The sequence below is a fragment of the Podarcis pityusensis genome, assembly GCF_964106645.2.
Source record: "Podarcis pityusensis genome assembly, chromosome: 9".
In the NCBI taxonomy this organism is placed as follows: Eukaryota; Metazoa; Chordata; class Lepidosauria; order Squamata; family Lacertidae; genus Podarcis; species Podarcis pityusensis.
In genome coordinates, this window is record NC_138034.1 from 51,775,519 (window position 1) to 51,788,386 (window position 12,868).

The following is a 12,868-nucleotide window of genomic DNA, read 5'->3' on the forward strand; positions in this document are numbered from 1 at the left end:
TGTTTTTTTAAAAAAAAATTTCTGGATTTGAATTTCTGTGTGGTGGGTGGCTGGGGGAACAGTTGAGGAGGGGTTTGCAAGAATCTGGGAGCTTGTGTGGTTTTTTTTTAATTTTTATAATTTTCTGTGACCGTTGGGGCATGTTGGTTTTTTTTAAAAAAAAATGTTTTTCTGTCATGTTTAGAAACTTAATTTATTGTTCCTTCAGTTTTTGAAATGCTCTTTACAGTATGTGTGACTTTAAAGAGCATTTAATAAACTCTTGTTGTACCAAATTTGGCTTTGTTTGGACTTTTTTTGACCATAGGAACGCATTAATTGAATTTCAATGCATTCCTATGGGATTTCGTGCTTCGCAAGACGAAAAATTCGCTAGACAAAGAAACTCGCGGAACGAATTAATTTCGTCTTGCGAAGCACCACTGTAATAATTCCCATGCTGTCAAAAGCTTAACCAGCTGATTTCTGAAAATTAAACTATTGTTAAAGGGATAGGAGCAAATAGGCCTTCTTTTTGGTCAGTATGAGCCTTGTTTGTAAGGAAACATCTAAGCAGTTAAGAAAAATATAAAAGAAAACAATAGAAGTATGAATAAAAACAGATATTTTAAAATATTCAAAAGATATTTATTTATTTTGAAGTAGGTGCAGTTAATTTCTACGGAAACCTACCTCCACATGGGATAAATATTTTAATAAATAAAGTAAGCCTACTTAGGATCTCCCAAATGCCTTACTAGCACACCTGGCTAAAACAGGAAATCTAGGAGATTTACTTACAACTATAGACCTTGGAATTCAGCATTAAATGAATTGACACAATACTGTACAGATTACATTAAAGGATCTATTCAGTTTTAATGATCAGTGGAAACAGCAAAAGGTCAGCTGGGCACAATCCAACCTATTTAGAAAAGAGGCTGGCTGGAAACCAAATGCTGTTTTATCTGATTAAATGGATCAAGGCAGCAGAAAACCAGAGGGAAAGACTCATGTTGATTTCCCCATTATCCACCGGTCTATTCTGGAGGTCTGGGCATAATGATAAGAATAATAAAGTCTTTCAGCAGCAGAACACAAGGTTCAATGTTCTGTGAGCCTTTCAATGAAGAGCCCACTCTAGATTCTACAAAAAAATAGTACCGTGAACCTACAGAAAGGGAAGGAGAAAATGATGGAAGGAAGAGAAACGAAAAGAGCAGGGTTTGGCTAATGGCAGGCTTTTTCACGTGATCACTCTTATCTTAGATACAGCACCCTCTTAACTAACTTTAGCCCTGTATTTGTTTATACAACCCAGGACTCAATCCATGGTTGAAAGTGGTTCCAAGTGAGGACAAGTGCATCATGACTAAGCAGTGATTATTTCTTAGCATCTCTGTTGCCATGAAGTAATTCCATCTGTAAACAATGTCAGTTCTTCAGGTGATCAGATGTGGGAGGAGTTTGCAATTTAATTACAAGGGCACGCTGCTCTGTGAGTGACCTAGGAAAAGTGGTACTGGTGCTTTGCAGAAACAACCAGGGATTCACTTCCCCACATTAGAAAAATAACAGCAAATAAGGTTGCTAGTTTAGATAAAAATCAAGGCTTACTCGATCCATATCTGAGATTTTGCAAATGCCATGCTATTTTATCAGATACCTTCAATCACAGCAAAAAAGTGAAGAATCATAGAATTGTAGAGTTGGAAGGGACCACAAGGGTCATCTATTCCGACCCCCTGCAATGCAGGAATCTTTTGCTCAATGTGTGGCTTCAACCCACAACCCTGAGATTAAGAGTCTCATGCTCTCCAGACTGAGCTATCTGCAGGATCTGAAATAGTTTTTCTTCAGACAGAAAAGAATTCTTCAGGAAGAATAAGAACATAAGAAAAGCTCTGCTGGATCAGATCAGAGGCCCATTTAGCCCAGCATCCTATTCACCAAGTGGCTAACCAGGTTTTATTTAACAAATTTAAAACCACTTCATAGCATGAAGCCATTAAGAAGTGTACAATATACTTATGGAAAGCACATAGGCAGGACCCTAGTGAAACAGGACTATCCCCAAGTGTCATTCTCAACAAGGGGTATAAATAATGAGGCATATTGCCTTAGGCGGTGGAGGTAAAACATAGCCCTCGTGGTGAAGAAGCCCTGAACTTGTTTAAAGCCATTCCTGTTTTACATCCATCCTATTATCTGTAAGAAAATGAGAATAAAACTAAGAATATACGATTGCCTAGTGTTTCTTCAGAATGAGCATTAATGAAGTATCTATTTGCTTTAAGGATAAAGCAAGTAGGCTGTATGGAAAGCCAAGACGTTTGCTATTATATCCTTTTTCAAATGTATTTTCAATCAAAAATGTAGCAAATGTGAGATTTGGTAACTAGAGAATTATAGATAAGAGTACAGAGGGGAAGTGGATATTATGTAATTAGACAGGGACAAAATACACATCAACTTCTACTTACACACAGACTGAGAAAGTGTGAAAACACATTAAACATGGCAAACAATTATTTTAACAACTCATCCTCTCTGAACATCAAAAATTGTGTTTGACAAAGAGAGCATACAGCTCTGACCCCCTGGTCCCAGGCCTAAACTAACATCACATCAGCTGCACTACAGTGCTTGATCTTGGCAAAATTGAAGTGTCTGTTCTGGAATGATTATAGTTGGAAGCTGCTGCATGACATGGATCATACATCCAGTTTGATCCATACAAAGAACATTGACCAAGTGCTCATCTGATCATAGCACTGGTATGTCATATCCATACAGCAAACACAATTCTCTTCAGATAAAATATCTCAGATCAGCTAACATAATAATGGGGAGTAACTCCCACTGAACTTTGTATGGGTTACTCCCACGTAAACATACTTAAGATGTTAATCCCCATATCGGGTTTTTTGAAAAAAAAACTATTTTTTCTTTCTCAATTCACTTGTATAGATTTGAAATAAAGCAAATGCATGACCCTTTGCATGCACTGAGGCTGTTCCCAGTATGAAACAAACTACCGTATTTTTCGCTCTATAAGATGCACCAGACCATAAGACGCAACTAGTTTTTGGAGGAAGAAAACAAGAAAAAAAATATTCTGAATCCCAGAAGCCAGAACAGCAAGGGGTCTCTGCTTTTGCTGCGCAGCAATCCCTCTTGCTGTTCTGGCTTCTGGGACAGCTGTGCAGCCTGCATTCGCTCCATAAGATGCACACACATTTCCCCTTACTTTTTAGAAGGGAAAAGGTGTGTCTTATAGAGCAAAAAATACCGTAGTTAGCATTTGAGCAGTTCTGATTACTGCAGATGTCCATTAGCTACTTGATTCTATCTGCTCCAACACACATTGAGCTTCCCTCTAAAAATACCCTACGAAGTGTTTACTTGCTGCCTGATGCTACACAGAAATAGCAAGGGAAACCTCAGACTTCCGCACTTGGGATCACTGAACACCAGGTGCATTGTGGAGGAAGATACACTTGATTTGTAGAAAGCAAAAGGGACACACCATGCCCAAGAGCAAAACAGAAGCATTCCAATTTCCATAAAAATCAATAAAATATGTCCCTGCCAGTATATACTACTGCCCTTGAAATTTTGATTGAAGAGGAGTAGGTTCATATCTACTAGGGGAATTAAATTTGGGGGTGGGAGGGAATCTCTCAATCTAGAATATCTGTGTGGGCAAACATCACAGGAGCTGTTTAAGCATTTGATAAAAGTTGACCTCATCCCTTCCTACTGACGTACAGGAGGCATGATAATAATCTTGAGACTTCTGGCTTTTACCTTTCCTCTGCAAAATCAGGAGATTATAATTGTAGGAGAGATAAGACTCACAGGATGCAAAGTTGCTAACATGCTTAAAATCTTTTTTTTAAGGAGAGACCCAGGTGTTCTATCTTGCTTGCGATCAGAATATAGATGGAGTTCTCTATAAGAAGAACTGCCTGTTAACTAATTTAAGCCTATTCTGAGCCACTGATCTACTATTAATCTCCATGTAAATGCACTATAGAGCAAGCGGCCACCTTTTGTTGTTATTTATCATGTTTATATGGGACGCGGGTGGAGCTGTGGGTTAAACCACAGAGCCTAGGGCTTGCCGATCAAAAGGTCAGCGGTTCGAATCCCTGCAACGGGGTGAGCTCCCGTTGCTCGGTCCCTGCTCCTGCCAACCTAGCAGTTTGAAAGCACGTCAAAGTGCAAGTAGATAAATAGGTACTGCTCCGGCAGGAAGGTAAACGACGTTTCCGTGCACTGCTCTGGTTCACCGGAAGCGGCTTAGTCATGCTGGCGACATGACCCGGAAGCTGTACGCCAGCTCCCTCGGCCAATAAAGTGAGATGAGCGCCGCAACCCCAGAGTCAGCCACAACTGGACCTAATGGTCAGGGGTCCCTTTACCTTATCATGTTTATAGTATTCATTAACTATGCAATCAAAACATACAGAGACTCTATTTAAATGTTCCTTTCCTGATAACCATGAATAATGGTAACTACCGAAATCACAGACTGGGCTTTTGCAAACCTAAATAGACTGATCTGTCCTGGACAGGAGAGGGGGCTAAATTGGGATTTTTTTTCTTTCTCTTTTTGTTGTTATACGTTGGAAATCAATAAAAACTATATTTGTTTGTTTGCTTGTTTTTTGTTTGTTTAACAGTTCACATAATAAAATTGTAGATAAAACAGTGAAAAGTGTGTGTGTGTGTGTGTGTGTGTGTGTGTGGCTCACAGGAATATCTTTCCACCCCACCTTCAGCACTCAATTCAATGTAGGGGGAAGGAAAGGCCAGCAAAAGAAAAAAACACTCCTTCCCTTCTTCCTTCTACCCAGTTCCTTCTGCAGTTCCCACTTGCATATTATGCCAAAATCTGTAAATCATGAGCCACTTACCTGATTACATGTATTGATGTCTATTCCTCCCTTCAGATATTCCACAACTTTGTCCAGATTGCCAGCCCTGGCAGCTCTGAGGAAGCTTGCATTGCTGTCAGACTGTGAAAATAAGCAAGAGGATACTATTACATTTCTTCTTCAAAGGTACACAGCACAAGTATGACCAAAGAAAGAACCTGCATATTTATGTTACTGAAGTTTCAGTTCCAATAATTTGCACTCCTGATTTGGGAATCCCTATTCTAATAAAGATAATTTACTACATGCTGTGGTGTGCATGTATCCATATGGAAAGCCAATAATCAAATATTTCACCAATATTTCTCAACAATGTTTTCCCAAAATATCCTCAACCTTGTTGCACCTCACTGTCATCGCCCCCCAACTACTGTACCTTAGCTGGAAATTTTAAAGCGTACCAATACACATACAGCTCTTCTGCACTTGCAAAGATCTGGCTAATGTGTGGACATCTGGAAAAGGGAGCAATGAAGTGTGGCAACATTGGGGCAGCATTAAGTGTATATATGGAAGCAATGTTTGAACCGGTCGAATGGTTCAATGTGGATCTGAGCAGCAAAAATTTGTGAGAACACAGTCTAAGTTGAGCCAAAAAGAACTATGACTTTTCCCCCAGGTAGAAATATAAGTGATCAGTAAAAAATAATAAAACAAAATAGCATCCAAAAGATACAAAATTACCACCACTACAGTTACTCACACCTGTTATAATCTTGTCAAAATGCCTAATTATAATAATATACTTTGCTTTTCACATGATTCAATTGATTCACAAGACAACAAAAGACTAATATTTGGCTGGTTATTACAACAGATTAGGTCAAACCTTGTCCTTTTCTTCTGTGTCTATCTACGCCAGGGATGGGGAACCTGTGACACTCCAGTTGTTGTTAGACGCCAGGTCTTATCAGTCCCAGAAAGCACAGCCAATAATGGGTGGCTACAGGCACCCCAGCCCTGAGTTCGCCCTTCATAGTTGCTGTCCGCAAGCATCTCCCATCTCTTTTCCCTCACCTTGATCTACAGCACACAGATCTTCTTCAAGGTTTTTGCCACTCCAATCTCATTGATCCCTTCCGCCATCAACTCCCAGCCCTGATCCATTCCTCTGCTCCTCCACCCATCATTCCCTCAGGTTCAAGCTGCACAGCTTACTGTCTTCTCTTCTGTAGCCATTTTGCCTCCTAAAGAATTAGATTCACTATTTTCTTGGCTTGCTTGTGTTGTATGCCCCATTACTCCTTAGGACTCCACTTCATTGCCTTTTTCTATCAACAGGACGCAATGCCCCCACCCCCAAAAAACAACCCTGTGTGAGGGGTTTTCTCCCAGCTCCAACTGACTTTTGCTTCCTTAACAAAGGGATAATGTTGGTCAGATGGACCTCGTTTCCCAGCAGATAGAACATTAAATCTCTTCCGTGGTATCACAGCTACTCAATCAAAGACTTAGATAAACGCTCAGAAAGCTTCAAAGTGTTTCATTGCTATATGTACAGACAAGAGAATATTTGTCTAAGTATACCACCATGTGAAGCACAATCCTATCCATGCTTACTCAGAAGCAAGTGCCAGTAAGTTCTTTCTTTCTTTCTTTCTTTCTTTCTTTCTTTCTTTCTTTCTTTCATCTGATTTGTATATTGTCCTTCATCCAAAGATCTTATAGTGGTTCACAGCATAAAAATACAAGATCAAAATACATAATAAAAACAAAACAATAAACCTCCCCATTGAGACAAAATACAACGTAAAAGTGTTTGTGACTGCCGCCTTAATTTCACAATGTTGCTATTGACCCCCCCCCCACACACAACTGAAGGGCAGATTGCTCAAAAAACACAACCACACAAGGAGCACGTACATGCACTGATAGGCAAATGTAATTGTGAGTCCCCAGTTAGGGAGTGTGCCAAATGATTTATTTCCCAGAAGAAAGGTAAAGAATAATGATATGTCAGGGGCACTGTGGAAACTTAAATCATTGTTCCCTGCCCAGCGCTAATCAGAACTCTGCTAGGTGCCCACTGGTGAAAGTGGGGGTCCTCAGTAGTCACGTTGCTGTGGTCCCCTCCCAAACCTGGAGACCTGGGTATTTTTTGGGGGGGGGGACAGGATACAAAATAATTCTTGCTTGTTTGGACTTGTCATTAGTGGAGCAAAAAAGGCACTTGGAGGATTTGTCCTGGTCCACTTCTACCAGGGTAGTACTTTGAATACCCCAGTAAAGTAAACCTGTCCATGAGAAATGAAGGAAGGTGAAACCATGGGCAAGGGACAGTCATGCTGTTATACCACACTTAATGCACATATTCTTGCACCTAGAAATGGAAACTTAAGGCTGAAAATGGGATTGCAAACTTTAAAAAACCTTCTAATACAGCCCTTCCCCCTGAGAGAAATAGGAAAACAACACTGATTCTCTGCTCATTGTACTCTGGATTTTACCCAAGAACACAAAGATATAGAAATACTTTAAGGAGATCCTGGTGCATATTACAGGCTCCTCAGCATCAAGAAACCAGACCACCCAACTTAACACACTGCAAGGAGGAGAAAAAGGCAACACAAGATATTTGCATTGCAGGAGTCTTTTTCTAGCATTCAACATCAGCCAGTGAAGCTCTGTAACCATGACACAGCAGCAGTGTCTGTCAAACACTTGAAAGCGAGGCGATCTACTGCCAGAGAAGACTTTGTGCAATGCAGCAGACTTTTTTATTACAAGCGCAGAAACTGAAAGCAGAAATCGATGATGAAACCTGGTTTTTTGTGCTTTCACGCTATACCACAGAGCACATACTTTTCATGATAAAGTATGGCAATGTTGCATTTAAACAATATTGCTGCATTTTTTTTCACAGTTCTTTATTGGTTAACATTGCCTTGCAAGCATTCAATAGGGGGGAAATGAGCATGGCTTGGGGGCAGAGTGCTACTGTGATGGTGAACTCTGCTCTAATCAATCCATGTTCATTAGCACATCTGTAACCCCCCCCATATAGCTGAATGCACCAAGGGTCTGCACAGCTGGGCTGCGTAACCTGCAAAAGCAGGAAACCTCATCATGTGGAGAGGTCCCAATGCACACACACACATAAGTGTTTACACAAAAAGAAACCTGAATTCTTGCTTCTGAGATAACCAGTGGAACAGAGGCAGCATGGTTTTATATTTTGATTTTATTTTATTCTGTGAACCGCCCTAAGACCCTTGGGTATGGGGTGGTATATAAATCATCATCATCCACAATGATGTCAAGCCCAGGCTAGCGTGGAGCTGAGGAGTGTGTAAACACAAGAACGAATGATACATCTGCTTTCAGTGTGCACATGTGGTTCCCAACCAAGTGACAGAATTCACATATAGAAGCTTGCTTCCCTACACAGATTTCTCTCTTGGTAGAGTATGATGAACGTTATTTCTTTTTATTAACAAATTCAAAGCTGAGCATGCAAAAAACTCTACCAGTTCTTTTCTTTAAAACAAAAAAAACCTGTGCTTCTTCCTTGAGCAGAGAATATTTTCACTCCAAGGCCCACAATCCCTTCAGGGCAACTTTACAGGGGCCCGAGGCTAAAGTAGGCAAAGCAATAAATGCAAACGTTTCCATTCTGCAGCAGGCTACACACTAACACACCCCTTTCTTTCCAGACAAGCAAGAAACATCATCAGAAATCAATGGCACATTCAGGCCAGGCAAAAACAACCAAAGAGAATGAAAGGTAAGACTGTGGGCGTGGTGGTGTCATCCTGGCAAAAGTTCCAAGGACCAGACAGTGTGACCTAGAGGGCCAGACTAGAAGTTTCCCGCTCCTGTCCTTCAGAGAGCATAAGTAAATAAATAAATAAATAAATAAATAAAGGTTTGCTTCCTGAATGTATTGTTCTGCATATAGGAATTAAGAATGACTATTAATTTAATGCTGGTTGTTGATGTTAAGAAGTATTTTTTGTGTCCCATATATTCAAACCCCCCCTTCGCTACTGCCTTGCATTTCTTTTCATGCCACTAATTTGCAAGATGAGGTCTCCACAGTTACAAATGAAAACTGTCCTTAATCCACCTTAACGTGTTTATCTCTTGCTGTGCCTGTGGTGCTGGGGTCAGCCAACACTGAAGGATCCCTGGAACGTCTTTGCATTCCCCCTGGATCTGGCAATGGAGAGTCACCCTTACTTCTAAGTGACATTAATTTTCAGGTTGCATGTTGAGAGCTCAGATCACATTACCCGAGTCATCGGTTCAGTTGTAGCCAGAAGAAAACATATTACATGACAGTCAGAAATACTTAATTGATAGGTAATGCAGAGCTGCATGTTTTCTCCTCCCATCTTCAGAATAAAGGTAAGGAACTTCCAGCTTTTACCGCACAGTCAAATGTCAACACAAGAAGGAACTATTGTTCATGTGTGTTTTTAAGGTTCTTTTCTGGCTCACTGCCACTCACTGAGAGGGGGGCAAGGAAGTGGGAGGCCAGCATGGGGGCAGGCACAGAATGGATGCAGGCTTGGGAGCAATGGATTGGCTCTGCTGCAGGGCCAACCTTGAGCTCCTGCTGCCTTAGCCCCTGGCATGTTCAAAAGGTGGGAGAGCATCACAGTCTCACCCACACAGCCCCACAGGCCGCTGCTGCTGTGCCCCTCTTCTAGTGCTGCCACATCACAATTTCTGGATATTTTTGTGACTGATAAGAAGTGGCCTGAAGGTGGTAAAAATGAGAGGAGCATTCCTTTATAGCAGGCATGGGGATCCTTTGACCTTCTGGATGTTGTTGGAGGACAACTCCCATCAGCCTTGGCCATGTTCTCTGGGGATGATGTGAGGCACAGTTCAGCAACATCTGGAGGGCCAAAGTTTACCCCCACCTGCCTCATAATGACTCTGGTTCTCTACCTCCTTGCATCTGTGCACGTATCTGTTTTGTTTTGTGAAAGCAGGTAGAGGGAGGACCTGCTGCAGGGAGGTGTAGCTGGAGACCGAAGTTTGAGAAACACTGGATTAAGTGCTTTCTTCTTGCCTTGAGACTGATAAATACCAATGCCGAAGGGACAGGGACTGTGCAGCCAAGCTGCCAGGGCTGCCAGGAACCTTCCAACCTTCAGCTGTCAGATGAGCAGCCACACAGAATTCAAAAAACGTGGCTGGGAGTGCATTTGGCAGTGAAACTGGAGGCAGGGGTGGAAATGTATTTGAAGGAGGCAGGAAAGTATGGGGCTGTCTCCTGATTCTTAGTTGCTTGATGCAGCACTGGAAGCCCAGTGAGGGATTAGAAGGAACAGGTCAAGTATAAGGACACCAAGCTTCAAGTGAACTGAGTACAAGCAATAAAAATGTTCCTTATGAAACAAGAATATCTCATACTGACTATCTGGTTACCTTTCAGGAAGATGTGATTTCTCAGAGTTAAGACATATGCAGGTTTTACTTGGCAGTTACAACCACCCATAGCATTTTAGAATATTAGAATATGCAAATAATATTATTATTATTATTATTATTATTAATAATAATAACAATAATAATAATTTGAACAGCAGCAATTTTCAAAGTAGGAGTAATGTAGACGCCTGGTTAACTCTTTCCATATGAAATTTTGATGTTCAGTACTTTTAAAATTAACCTTCTGTTGACTTCCCTAGCCTCTCTTCTCCAGTATAGCTTTGCAGTTTCAAAGCTACTGTAACTTCCTCCTGATTAAAAACTTGGATTTGTTTACAAGCCTTTTATTCAGTACTTGCCTTTAACAACAACTACTACTACTACTACTATACACCAGCCTCTCTGGGCTGCTTACAGCATATATTAAACATAGTAAAACATCAAACATTAAAAAATAGTTCCCTTCTTCTGAGCCAAGCCTATTATTTCTATTTTATATTCCAAATGTATGCTAATAGTAACTTTTTGAAAGACCATTCCAATGCCTACATCATACACTTACCTCTTTCCATGTGGATAAAAACTACATGACTTTTCCAACACATATTCTTTACCATTCTTGACTACAAATTGGATGCAAAATCTCACTGAATTAAGCATATGCTAAATTACTTTGCTAAAGCCAATGCAAGGAGTAGTTAATATCAGCAAATAATACTGATGAAAAATATTTAACAAGCAGCTGTATAAATCTAACCCTTAAAGCTCTCCCATAAATCCACTGTAATCATTTGGCAATCTAGCTTTCACTGACATTTGTAGGATTTCTCAAGCCACATTTAAATAAATAAATAAATACACACACAAAGGAGCCTGGGAGATAAGTGCCACCTTAATTTTACAAAATGAATGCAGTATTTGTGTGAACTGAGGAAGTTGTGGACACTTTCTCAGCAAGCAGTATTACACATAAAAACGAATGTGATAAACTACTTGACCTGAGATGAAATAGGTTGCTTTGTGTCAAGATTTTCAATGGCTGTTCCTGAAAACATAAAAAATATCATGCTGTTGGCATTTGTCTCGAGGGGGACAGTGACTATAAGGGAGAAATCAACTACAACCTATACACAAGGACTTGGATCCTCCATCAGAAGAAAGTCCTTCATCAGAATCCAACCCAAACACTATTCACTGTTAGTTGGGTTTAAGGCAACTCTTTTCAATCCATGATTAAACAGAAAGTATGTTCGATTAGAGTACTTTTGTGACTTCGTATTTCCATTCCAAACACATCAGCTGGCCCCAATACAACAAGGAGCAATCTGTACAAGGAAAATGGGGTTGCCTGTACAATACCCCCTCTGGGGATATGGGTGGGCAGAAAATCTCCTGCTTCGCAATGTGCACATGTGGAAGGAATCCAATCCAAGGATTTGTGTGTGCAGCAGGCATGAAGGAGACTCATTTTGCCTTTACGTTCCTTTATCAACCCTGTACCCTACCCTTTGTACTTCTTCCAAATATGAAAATGTGATGGCAGCATAATATTATTATTTGCTGGATGGTTAATGTGAGGTCCTCCAGATGTTTTTGGGCTACAACTCCCATCATCCCTGATCAATTTTCATGCTGGCTGGGGCTGCTGGGAGTTGGAGTCCAACCACAACTAAGAAAGCCTCAGTTACAGGTAGGAAGCTGTGTTGGTCTGCCATAGTCAAAACAAAATAAAAAAATTCCTTCCAGTGGCACCTTAGAGACCAACTAAGTTTGTTATTGGTATGAGCTTTCGTGTGCATGCACACTTCTTCAGATACTGTATCTGAAGGAATTTTAATTTTTTTATTTTGTTAAGAAAGCCTTAGCTGTCCCTTCAATTTGATCCTTGACTTTATATCTGCACAACAAAATGGGGCAATACTACAATGACAGGTGCATAATTGCAGCAGCCCAAAGATTAGCTATTTGAAGCTTCAATAAGCAGATATTGCTACAATGGGAGGATAGACTAAGTTACCAACATTTCACAGCTTTTCAGCCATCACCATACTGCCTTTTCTTCCCAATGAAACTTATGCACCAACTAAATTGTATTAGCCCATTTCAACATTATATAACCAAGTCAAACAGACCTGCTGGATTCACACCACTCCATCTCATGGAATTTCAACCATAACAACATTATTTCTTCTATTCCAAATGACAAACCTATTCACCTCATAAACTGTATTACCAATTTCAGTGATACTGAACCTAAAATACTGTAAAATCATACAGACTGTACTGCAACTAACTCCCATAAATTGTGGCAATCATGGTTTGCACTGCTCTGTACTGTACTTGTACAGAAATTCCAAACAGAAAATTCCAAACTTGTCCACTGACAAATAATGACTCTTCATGGTTTATTACATAACCCTACCTGGAGATGCCAGAGATTGAACCTGGACCATTTTTCATGCAAACCATGTGCTCTATCACTGAGCCATGACCCTTTCTTCCAAAATGACTGGCACCAGCTCTCCAGGGTTTCAGGCAATGGGCAGATTCCTACAGATTCCCTC

At 40.5% G+C, this 12,868-nt stretch overlaps 1 protein-coding gene across 30 annotated transcripts in view; it reads right to left on the reverse strand.

Annotated features, from left to right (window-relative positions):
• Nucleotides 1–12,868, reverse strand: part of ANK2 (ankyrin 2) — a gene marked incomplete at its 3' end in the record, with an annotated part of 313,486 nt that overhangs the window by 122,789 nt on the left and 177,829 nt on the right. For all 30 annotated transcript variants that reach the window (XM_081020238.1, XM_081020247.1, XM_081020257.1 and 27 more), the window contains exon 2: nucleotides 4,902–5,003. In XM_081020238.1, the coding sequence (XP_080876364.1) occupies nucleotides 4,902–5,003 (102 nt within the window). The remainder of the gene's footprint in view (nucleotides 1–4,901; nucleotides 5,004–12,868) is intronic.